Source organism: Notechis scutatus, chromosome 1 (genome assembly GCF_049901735.1).
Source record: "Notechis scutatus isolate UNSWTSFEM ecotype Mainland chromosome 1, rNotScu1.2, whole genome shotgun sequence".
Taxonomy (NCBI): domain Eukaryota; kingdom Metazoa; phylum Chordata; class Lepidosauria; order Squamata; family Elapidae; genus Notechis; species Notechis scutatus.
This window is the reverse complement of record NC_142009.1, coordinates 2,297,303-2,309,802: the sequence shown is the minus strand read 5'-3', so window position 1 is coordinate 2,309,802 and position 12,500 is coordinate 2,297,303. Positions and strand designations below refer to the sequence as shown.

At 39.5% G+C, this 12,500-nt stretch overlaps 1 protein-coding gene across 1 annotated transcript in view; it reads left to right on the top strand.

Moving 5' to 3' along the window:
• Positions 1 to 12,500, top strand: part of LOC113430090 (dehydrogenase/reductase SDR family member 13-like) — a 28,402-nt gene that overhangs the window by 1,706 nt on the left and 14,196 nt on the right. Inside the window, exon 2 of the mRNA XM_087955989.1 lies at positions 1,014 to 1,132. Within this exon, the coding sequence (XP_087812115.1) occupies positions 1,014 to 1,132 (119 nt within the window). The remainder of the gene's footprint in view (positions 1 to 1,013; positions 1,133 to 12,500) is intronic.

The following is a 12,500-nucleotide window of genomic DNA, read 5'->3' as shown; positions in this document are numbered from 1 at the left end:
TGTAATGTAGTCCGCACATTTTTTTCCCAGTGTTCCAAGTCTATCACTATGGTTGTATGTACACTGAGCGCAACAAACTCCTTGTGTGTCTAATGACACAATAAAGAATTCTAATTTTAATTCTGATTTATTTAAACTGTGAAGTGGAAAACAAACAACTCTCTTCCCACTAGCCACTAACAACTGCTATGAACGTTACGGTACAGTTGGTCCTTGACTTCCAGAGACAGTGAGGACCACAATTTCTGTGGCTAGGCAAGGCAGTTTTTCAATGGGTTTTGCTTTATTTTATGATCATTTTTTTTTGCCATGGTTGCAAAGTGAATTGCTGCAATTATTAAGTAAATCACACACTCATTAAGTGTTCAGCAGAGTGAGGGGCAATTGGGGTCTGTAGATATTTTCTCAGCCCTCCTTCTGACCCACTCGGTATACGGGTCTTCTGTGAAAGGCAGGCTGGTTGCAATCGTTATTTCTGTGGTTGTAATTATCCTGTACCTAGAAATCCTATTTGGTTGCTATACCAAAGTAGACAAAAAGGGGAATTAGTTAGCTACTCTTATCTTGATATGAATGCAAGGATTGGCCTTCAAATTGTGTAGTAACTTGTGTTAGTAAACTCATATTCTGCAGAGCCAACGTCCCATCTTTCAGTGCCATTTACCTTCAAACAGTCACTAAATGAAGGAATGTAAGTCGAGGACTACCTGTATTACATCTGAATAATTTGAAGCCATTCTTCTTTGTTGATATAAGACTGCTATGAAACAGCTGTGAAAATTGTGCCCTGAGCCAGAGTTTCTGAGCACGGACATCTTCAAGATGTCGCTTGCTTTTGATTCTGGGAGTTGAAGTCTACCCGTCTTAAAGTTGCCAAGGTTGAGAAACACTGCCAACAAATGCTTCACTGTGTGACACCACGACAACTGCAGGCACAGGAATGCAGGCCTGGCTCCTGGGTCCCCATCAAAGGCTGGGCGATCTCGGTGAATCCTTTCTCTGCCCTTTCCCAGGTGGAAATGCAGGGATCGGGAAGGCCACAGCGGTGGATCTGGCCCAGAGAGGCGCCCGTGTCATTCTGGCCTGCCGCGACAAAGCGAGAGGAGAATCAGCCGTGCATGACATCAGACGGGTAAGTGGCTATTATGTGGTTCTCTCCTTCCCTCTGTCCTTTTGCATCCAGATGGTTTCCTAATGCTTTTTATTTACTTATTTAGCGTGTGTTTTGATCCAAGCCTTGTTCAAATTAAACAGACACAAATTGTGCAAAAAGCAAACCTTTTTAATGCGGCGCTGGGAATTCCGTGCATTCCCAGCCAAGAGACATATAAACCTAATTGTCCAATATCAAAAGTAAGCCCTTTCAAGGTTGCAAAAGGCTGCCAAGAACAGTTGACTTATTACTGATTAAATATCCACCAACAGAGGTTTCAAAAACAAACCAGAATAAGCAGGGCTTCAACGAGGACTCTGAGTCTAAAGAACTTCTTTGCTTCCTGCGAAGAACACATCTCCGAGGGCTGGTTTTTATCCCTTATGGGAGGGGCCATCACCTTCCAGCCTTCCTCCCAAGTCACCTTTGCTGCTTCAGCTGCTCTTTTCTTCGAGCAGCCCTGTGCGCACGTGTTAGGGATAACATTGTTTACCCTAACTGGTTTGGGTAAAAATAATAAATATGGTATCATGGTTTGTTAGTTAAAGTGTGCGTAACTTTAACAGCAAGAATGTAATTAAGGGTGTGGTTGTAAAAGCACTATATAAGAAGCGAGGCAATAGCAGCTCTCTCTCTCTCTCTGGATTACTGATCCCTAATTACTGGATGGATTGATGACTGCGTTCTTGCTGAAACGGGGAGTGGAACAGGAGTGTTGATTTTTCTCAACGGAGAGAAGATAAGATTGGACTGATTTATTGTAAGTGAACTGACATTGGCTATTCAACACGGACTTTGCAAATAGAGTATCCCCGACAAGACTTGACTGAAATGATATATGACTAATGGACTGTTATATTTGACTATGCTATAATTCTTAAATGGAATAAACAATATTTTTGATAGCACAAGCGTATCTGTATTTTTACTGCGTGTTAACTAGAAAACTTATGTCACACATTTACCTGTCTTCCTATCTGACTTCGCTGTACATTCTGTTTAGTTTGTTTTCCTTAACACCCGTTGGGGAATCCAGGCTTAACACTGGTTCTGGGCCCAGAGAGACTGCAAAGTCAGTTTAACTAGGATAAGAACAGGTTTATGTAAAAAGTGAGATTTTGTGTTGTTACACGTTACAGTAAACAGACAGCTGTGTTTTATCAATTATATTTTTATATCCATATAGTGAAACATGGCACAAGTCAGTCTACAAAGTTTGTCCCTTATATCCAAGCTGGATGGAACAAACTATGTTTCATGGTCTATGAAATGTAGTCTACTTCTACGAATAGAAGGTCTGTGGAACATAATTGAAAACCCACCAAACGTAGAAGAATGGGATCCTGAAGATGAGGAAGATAGTAAAAAGATAGAAGAATTTAAACAGAAAAATGAACAAGCTCTTTGCATCATAGGACTAACATTAACTGATCAACAACTTGTTCATATACGTGGAGAGCAAACAGCAGTTGGGTGTTGGCAAAAACTGAGGAGGATTTATGTTCGAGATAACGTTGGTGCTCACATAAATCTAACACGGAAGCTTTTCCGCACGTATCTCCAAAAGAATGGTGATATGCTGAGTCATTTGAATACTATGAAAAGCATTTTTCAAGAACTTCATGAGAAGGAGTTAATTTTCTCTGAGCTACACCAGGTCTACATAATTCTATCTTCATTAGACGAAAGTTTTGATGACTACGTAACTTCCCTTGAAATATTGCCTAAAGAAAGCCTAACTTTAACTGATATCACTGGCAGATTGATTGAAGAGGCCAGAAGAAGGCTTGAAAGAGATCAGTTAAGGAGGGAGCAACCTCAAAAGGAAAATAATGAATCTCCTACTGCATTCGCAATTAAAAGGTGTTTTAATTGTGGAGGGAGAGGACATTTAGCAAGATTTTGTAAGAAACCAAAGCGTCAGAATGCAAGCCAGAATGCTGTAAGCCATCAAAGAAGAAATAAGAATTATGAGTTAGCAATGTATAGTAATGGAGTTGTAAAAAATAATTTATGGGTGGTTGACAGTGGTGCGTCCCACTGTATTACAAATGATAACAAAAAATTTATAAAAATTTCCATGAGTTCACAGCATATCTCATTGGCAAACGGCTGGAAAATTAAAGCAAAAGGTGAAGGTATTGCTCATTGTTCTAGTATAAATGAGAACATAAAAATGTTATATGTACCTCAACTTAAATTTAATTTGCTTTCAGTTAGAATGTTGGTTAGATTAGGATACATAATTACCTTTAGGGGAGATACTTGTTTAATTGAAAAGGAAGGTAAGAAAATTACTGCATCTTTAAGAGGTGACTTATATGTGTTAAATGATAATGGTTTAAAGGTGGCTAACACAATTTATGAAAATAAGAAACCTCATGATGAATGTATTCACTTGTTACACCGAAGGTTAGGTCATTTAAATTTTAAAATGATTAAGAGAACTGTTCAACTATCTAAAGGAATAAGTTTGAAACCTTGTAATAAGTATTTGCAATGTTCTGCTTGTAATCAAAACAAAAGCAAAGTTATACCGGCAAATAGAATTGATGGATTTACTACAAAAGAGCCTTTAGAGGTAGTATTTGCCGATATAATAGGTCCTAAAAAGCCAAGTGTAGGTGGAGCTAGATACATATTAAGCATAATGGACCACTATTCTAGGTATGGTTTCTGTTTTCTAATGAAGAGAAAAACTGAAACGTATACAAATGTCTGTAATTGGTTAAAATTTGCAGAGAGGAAAACTAAACAGAAATTAGTAACTCTTATAACAGATAATGGTACGGAATTTACAAACAATAAATTCCAGAATAGACTTAGAATGGCAGGTATTCAACATAAAAAGTCTGCACCATATAGGCCTCAACATAATGCATTTATAGAGAGACGAGGCCAAACGCTGCAATCAATGGAAAGGACAATGTTATCTGATTCTGGATTACCTGACAATTTGTGGGGAGAAGCTATAATGTGTGGGAATCACATATTAAACAATGTTGTTAATTCAACAACAGGTGAATTACCATTCACTCTGTGGCATGGTAGGAAACCTGATTTGAGTTATATTCACACATTTGGTGCACCAGCATGGGTGCATATCCCTACACAACTCAGGCACAAAGGACAACGTAGAGCTAAAAGATTAATTTTTGTTGGATATCAAGCAAACCATAGATCTTATAGATTCTGGGAACCAGGTACATCTAGAGTATACTGCAGTGCTAGTGCACAATTCCTAGAACATATAGGATGGAATAGATTAGAGCAGGATTCAGATAATGATGTTGTTATAGAACCCTATAAGAGGCAGAAAGAAAATAATAGTTATAAGAAAATTCCAATTAAAGAAGAAATCCATGAAGAGCAAATAGAATCAGATCAAGAGGAAATAATTGATCAAGAAGAGATAGATAGTCAAGAACAGGAAATAAAGGAAAGTCCACCTGTAAGTCCAGTTATACCTAGACGCAACGCGTATAACTAAACCACCTGATAGATATCAGGCGAGTATTGTTTGCCAAGTAAATAAAGTTCCTACTAGCATAGATGAACTTAAGATGTATCCTGCTAAGGATCAGGAGAATTGGCAAAAGGCAATGGAAAAAGAGTTAAATTCATTAAAGGAAATGAAGGTTTATGAAGAAACCAAATTACCTCCAGGAGAAAAATCCATTGGGTGCAAATGGATATTCAAAGTAAAGACTGGACATAATGGGAAAGTAACTTATAAAGCTAGATTAGTAGCACAAGGATTTAATCAAAATGTATATGATTATGATGAGGTATTTGCACCAAATCTTAAGGCTACAACTTTAAGAGCCGCTTTAGTGTGGGCAGCTAAGAATAATTATATAGTTAACCATTTAGATGTAGAAACTGCATATCTACATGCACCATTACAGCATACAATATATTTGAAAAAACCAGTTGGTATAAAAGATAATAAAGTAAATAGCAATGATTGTTGGAAACTCAAGAAGAGTTTATATGGATTGAAACAATCTGGCTATGAATGGAACCAATATATTGTGAAAGAATTAAACAATATAGGGTTTAAATCTGGTTTAGCTGATCCATGTATGTTTAAAAGAGAAAATAATGGAACGGTGTCATTATTGTTATTATTTACAGATGATATTGCTTTGATTACTAAGACCAATAATGAAGCTACTGAGATTATTTCATTATTAGCAAAAAGGATAAAATTAAAGCATTTAGGTGAAATTAAAAAGTATCTAGGATTGACAATTAACAAAACCACAAAAGGATTTAAGATATCTCAAGAGGATAAAATTTGCCAATTAATTAAATTGTATAAAATGGAACTTTGTAAGCCTGCAAAGACTCCAATGAGTCAGGAAATTTGCAAAATGGATGCTCAAAGTCCCAAATTTGATAAGACCATATATCAATCTTTGATTGGTAGCTTATCATATATAAGCAATTGGTCAAGGCCAGATATAGCTTATAGTATTAATCAGCTGGCACGATTTAATAATGATCCACATCAATGTCATTGGCAAGCATTAAAGAGAATTTTAAGATATCTTAAAGGAACAATGCACCATGCATTGTATCTAGAGCCAAAAGGTGATTTGAATCTCAGTGCCTACGCAGATGCAAGTTTTGCAACTGACATAAACACTAGAAAATCAACATCTGGGATGGCTATACTACTTGGTAAGACTTTAATAGGGTGGAGGTCAATCAGACAACAGCATATTAGCTTGTCAACGATGGAAGCAGAATTTTCATGTCTGTCATTACTATGCACTGACTTAATTCTGTACAAACAGTTATTATTAGACATGGGTATAACTGTTAAAGATTCTATTATTGTATACGAGGACAACCAGGTAGCTATACAATTAGCTACTAATATTGCTGTAAAGACTAGATCAAAGCATACTGATTTAAGATACTTAAATGTTAGAGAATCTGTAAAAAATGGTCTAATTAAACTTGAGTACTGCATGACAGAAGAAAATATTGCAGACCAGTTTACAAAAGCTCAAGGTGTTGTAAAATTTAAAGAGAGTTGTGACAATTATGATTTAAAGGTGTAAATGGTTATATTATTGTAATATTATTATTATTACCCAAAAGGGGAGAATGTTAGGGATAACATTGTTTACCCTAACTGGTTTGGGTAAAAATAATAAATATGGTATCATGGTTTGTTAGTTAAAGTGTGTGTAACTTTAACAGCAAGAATGTAATTAAGGGTGTGGTTGTAAAAGCACTATATAAGAAGCGAGGCAATAGCAGCTCTCTCTCTCTCTCTGGATTACTGATCCCTAATTACTGGATGGATTGATGACTGCGTTCTTGCTGAAACGGGGAGTGAAACAGGAGTGTTGATTTTTCTCAACCGAGAGAAGATAAGATTGGACTGATTTATTGTAAGTGAACTGACATTGGCTATTCAACACGGACTTTGCAAATAGAGTATCCCCGACAAGACTTGACTGAAATGATATATGACTAATGGACTGTTATATTTGACTATGCTATAATTCTTAAATGGAATAAACAATATTTTTGATAGCACAAGCGTATCTGTATTTTTACTGCGTGTTAACTAGAAAACTTATCTCACACATTTACCTGTCTTCCTATCTGACTTCGCTGTACATTCTGTTTAGTTTGTTTTCCTTAACACCCGTTGGGGAATCCAGGCTTAACAGCACGCACACTGGGCACAGGCTCCCCGGGGTCCTCTGCATCACTGCTGCCAGACTCCACTAGCTCCGAAGGCAGCACCCGGCTCTCCAATAGTCCTGGACCCATCCCTGCATCACACGCAGGCCCCTCGTCTGAGTCCTTGCTATCAGAGACCTCTGCCGTCCACACCTGCTGCCGGCGAGCCACAACAGCATGTGGCATCTAAAGAGATCATGTAATCTTTGATATGCAACACGGATAAAACACACTATACACACAAACACAAATGTATCTTTAAATAAAGCATCAACAAATACATGTATATCAAATGGGTGGATAATACAGCAGAGGAGGTGAAATATTAAGTTAAGGTACAATCATGATAAAATCTCCATCATATGGCCCCATAAAGTCACAATGGGATAGATGTTATAGCATTAGTCCAAATGAAATCAGAGCCACTGACGCAAACTTGTAGTTTTATATAAATGAATATATTTAACATCTATAACTACAGCAGACAAGAAAGTCAGCAGCACAGGAACCTCATGAGGTAAATATAAACAGCATACAGAGCCCACAGGAGAAAAAGGCGGGAAAAAAGGGAAACTCCCCCTTTACACCCACGGCAACCAATCATAGCGCAGATTACCTCATGCGGGAGCCAGTACTCCACTACAACTGTTCCAGCTATTAAGTAAAATATTTTAGCACCCCTCCGATTTATACCTGGACAGCATTTAAACCAAGTTGCTTTACAAGATCCTTGTGGCTTTGTGGACCCAATGGCTTTGTCATGAGATCAGCCAAATTATGTTCTGACGGACAATAAATTAGTTCTATTCCTTTCACTGCTTCTCTGACATTACAATATTTTGCTTCAACATGTTTGCTTTGGGTTTTTTATTCTCCCACCTGTTACCATTTGTACACATGTTGTGCTATCTTCAAACACTGATGTTAGCTCCTTTCACTTCAATATCCGAATCCTTTAATAATTGTATATATACCACATTATCACTGAACACGATGCTGATTAACGCTGTGAATTCTGCTTCAGCTGTGGAAATGGCAACTGAAGTCTGTTTTCTAGATTTGCAACCAACTAGTGTGTTGCAAACGTAACAAATATTGACATCGACTTTCTCTTTTTATGTTTTTGGGCGGCTCAGAATCTGAATTAATCCAATGAAACTCTGAACATGAGGCAACTGATAATCAGTTTTATTCTTCGTCAAAGCAAAACTGGGCAACCTTTGATCTCCCACCTTAAACAGCAAGGCAAAGTCTAAATGTTTGCTTGCATAAATCGTCATAGCTCTAGAAACATAATTTCATATCCGTGGTTCATGCAAACCTCGTGATTTTCTCAGCGCTCTGAAAAGAATAGACCTCAGGTGGGAAAAGAATACATTTTCTGGCACATAACCCAGAGCTTTGCTGTAGAGTGCTGTCTCACATTACGTTACAGCAAACAGGCAGAATTCACATTTTGCATTTCGCAACAAGTTCCGCTACTTGGCAGTTAGCCTGAAGGCTTTATCTCTGCAGATAGAGCATTTGGTTACAATGGAGCTGAGCTCAGCAGCAAGGAATATCAAAAGTTCAGTTGGTAACACTCTGTACATGCTCCGATCCTTTCACTGTCTTATACATCATTGGCCTAATTACTGATGGCCAAATCTGGCCCTCGGTTCTGCCTCGGTTTACCTTTTACAGTAAGCAACCAAGTCAGAAGTCATTCTGTCTCCCTATGAAAAGGGGGAATCCGGGGAAATGGATCACGTTTACTTTTATAGTTAGCACAACAGAGAACTTCAAGGCAAAAGTTGTTTGGTTTAGAAATAGCCGTCCGTTCAGTTACATCACAATTATTACAGTATAGCCATAGAAAAGAGCATCGCTTTCTCAGTAAAAGCAAACGAAACATTTGCAAAGGGAAAACATCAAAATGGGTTTGGCTAAGATACATTCTCAGCGCTTCTCCAGGTTGGCTTGGTTATTTTCTTTTTTAGAACAGCTAAAAACAGGAAACTCTTGCCTACAATGTATTGAATGCCTCTCCTGACAGTCCTGAAATTATTAGCAATACAATTTAAAAAAGCAAATTTAAAATACAAGAAAACTCATGTTAATTAGCCAGTTCAGCCGCGTTACAAAAACCATGTTTCAAGTATTACAAAGTCCACCCTCTGTATATACTATGTTATCTCTGAACACAGTTCTGATTAACGCTATGAATTCTGCTTCAGCTGTGGAAATGGCAACCGAAGTCTGTTTTCTAGATTTGCAACCAACTGGTGTGTCTGCAAACGTGGTAACAATTCCTGGCTTTGGCTGTCTATCTTGTACATGATTAGCCCAATCACTGTAAACATTTCAAGTCAAATTCATTTGATGGTTGGAAATCCATGGTTCCCCCTTAAATCGTGTGTTATTCTTTTAATTCCTAACCAGTGTTGTGTAGGTTTTGATGTGTAATGACTTAAAATGTGGAGTGAATTGGCACTATCTGGCCTTGCCCATTGCGATAAGGACAACAGACTTCCTGTGACTGCCTGATAGAGTTCCTGATTCCAAACTGTGCTATTTTTGATGGTTTGAAAATCTGGAAGTATGCGAGTTTTCATACCTTTATAACTTTGGAAACAATTGTTCTATTTTCTTTTTTCTTTCTACTTAGAACATACCCTCCTTCTTGTAGTTTCTTTATTTCTACTCCTAAATAGTTCTTTATTTCTGACAATTAGAATAGAATAGAATAACAGAGTTGGAAGGGATCTTGGAGGTCTTCTAGTCCAGGGGTCCCCAACCACCGGGCCGCGGACCGGTACCAGTCCGTGGAACATTTCCTACCGGGCCGCCCGTTTGCTGGGCGCCGCCATCTTGTTTGACGAGAAAGTGCTTCCGGGTGAGCTTTTCCGGTTGGAAAGCGGCATTTGGGTCCTGAAGGAATCCTCGCGCCTTAGTTTCATCGAAGGGGGGAGGGGCGGCTTCGAACGAAACTAAGGCGCGAGGATTCTTTCAGCACCCAAGGCAAGGCAAGCCGAGCGACCGTCCCGAAGCCGTCCCGAAGCCCATCAACAAAGGTACAAAGGAGGAGTTGAACGTGGTGGGGAGAAGCGGGGGACGGCTGGCTGGCCGGTCGCTCGGCTCGCCTTGCCTTGTCATGCGTGCTGATGCCGATACCGGGCCGCGGAACATTTTGTGATGCCGGTACCGGGCCGTGGCACAAAAAGGTTGGGGGGCACTTTTCTAGTCCAACCCCCTGCCTAGGGAGGAAACCCTACACCACTTCAGACAAATGGTTATCCAATCTCTTCTTTAAAACTTCCAGCGTTGCAGCATTCACAACTTCTGGAGGCAAGTTGTTACACTGATGAATTATTCTCACTGTCAGGAAATTTCTCCTTAATTCCAGGTTGCTTCTCTCCTTGATGAGTTCCCACCCATTGCTTCTTGTCCTGCCTTCAAATGCTTTGCAGAATATGTTGCCCCAACTCTTCTTTGTGGCGGCCCCTCAAATACTGGAGGGGCTGCCATGTCACCCCTAGTCCTTCTTTTCATCAGAGTAGACATACCCAGTTCCAGCAACCGTTCTTCATATATTTTAACCTCCAGGCTTCCAGATAATTGCACACCTAAACAGCTAAACAGCACACACCCAAAAATCAAATTCATCATCTGCCATCATCAGGCTTCTGTATTGTGTTTGTCTGTGAGTCAGACTTTTACAGTTGTTTCAGTTTTAAATTTGGGGCTAGCCTACTGCTGTGCCAGAATGGTTTTTTTCTTAATCCTGACTGGTTGGGAGTCTTGGTCTGTGTTTGTTGGTCTTGGAGTTTGCTGTGTTCTGCTTGATTGGTGTTTCTAATATCTTCTGTCTTGTTTTGTGACTTTTTTTGTCTTGGTTGGCTGGCAACATTGTGTTTCCTGTATTGGAGGCTTTTAGTGTAGCTTGGCTCTGAGTAAATGGACGGCTATCATTTGTTAGGAAGCTAGGTTTCATCTGGGTACCTGGTTGGGGTGTGTTTGAGCTGGAGGTATCAGGGGGGGGTGTCTGTTTGTGTCCAGGTGTTTGCCTGGCTAGTGGTGTGGAGATTTTTTTGTTTGTGAGTGCAGGCTTCCAAATGATTGACAGTCTGGTGGAATCATCTCTTCTATTCATGCTTTCAGGTCTTTTTTCAATCTCTATGACTTCTCTGATAATTCTGTGGCTGGGGTTTTCTATAGTGGCTAGGGTTTTGGTGCCATTGAAGTCGATGCTATGACATGTGACTTTCATGTGTTGGACTAGTGAGGAAGTGTGTTCCAGCTTTTTTACTGCATTTTTGTGTTCATCCAGGCGGGTCCTTATTCTTCTATTGGTCTGTCCGATGTATGTGGCAGGGCATGATGCGCAGGGGACTTCGTATATGCCTTGGTTTTCCAGGTCAATTTTATCTTTGGGGTTTCTAAGGATGGCTGCTATTTTTCTGTCTGTTTTGAAGGCAGTCTTGATGTGATGCCTGTGTGGTATCTTACTGATTTTGTCTGTAGTACCTCTTATGTAGGGCAGGACAGCTGTTCCATAGGTCTGTTCATCTTCTAGGTCTCCATTATGTCTCAGTGTGTTTTTGTGGATCAAGCCGGTGATTTTGCTTTTGTGGAAGCCGTTGGCTGTCAGTACTTTAGTCAGGGTGCATAGTTCAGTCTTTATGTGTGTCTTGTGTGCCAGGCGTTTGGTTCTGGTAATTAGTGTTTTAGCCACGGAGTTTATCTGTGCTGGGATTGGGCGTTGAGGTAGCGGTTGGTGTGTGTTTTCTTCTGGTATATGGTGTGTCCTAGCGTGCCATCTGTTTCTTTGTAGATTAGTACATCTAGGAATGGTAGTTGTTTGTTTCTGTTTCCATGGTGAACTTGATTTTGGGGTGTGTGCTGTTTAGGTGTGTTAGCAAATTGTTTAGGTTTTCTTTTCCATGGGGCCAAATCACAAATGTGTCATCGATGTATCTTAACCATAGTTTGGGTTTGTGGGTGGCCTTAGCCAGGGCTCTGGATTCGAATTCTTCCATGAACAGGTTTGCAATGACAGGTGACAGTGGTGATCCCATAGGGGCTCCTTCAATTTGCTTGTATCTTTGTCCTTTGTATATGAAATATGTGTTGGTTAAGCAGTGTTCTGTTAGTTCCATGAGGTGTTTAGCTGGTTGGTATTTATTTTTGATGATTTCAGGAGTTTCTTTTATCAGATTCAGAGCTGCTCAGAGTTGATTATAAGATTGGCAGCTATATACAGGCAGTCCTCGACCTCAGTTGTGGCCAGAATGCCCCTTGCTAAATAAGGTGGTTGTTAAGTGAGCCACACTGAATTTTATGTGCTTTTTTGCCATAAAAAAAAACTTTTTGTTAAGCAAATCACTGCAGTTGTTAAGCGAATCACACGATTGTTAAGTGAATCCAGTTCCCCCTCATCGACTTTGCTTTTTCGTTTCAATTTGGTGCTTCGCGCGTGTTTGCTTCAGATCTTGCCTGACTGAGCTTTCATTCAGTTCTTTCCTAGTAAAAGTACCTTTTCTCGGTGGGAATCAAAGATATACCTTACTGATCTATTCGATTCCGTAAGTCCTATGGAGGATAGCAGGCCCCAGAAGAAAGAGATACAAACCGAAGTTTTCAGCTAGGATGGTTTCAAAAT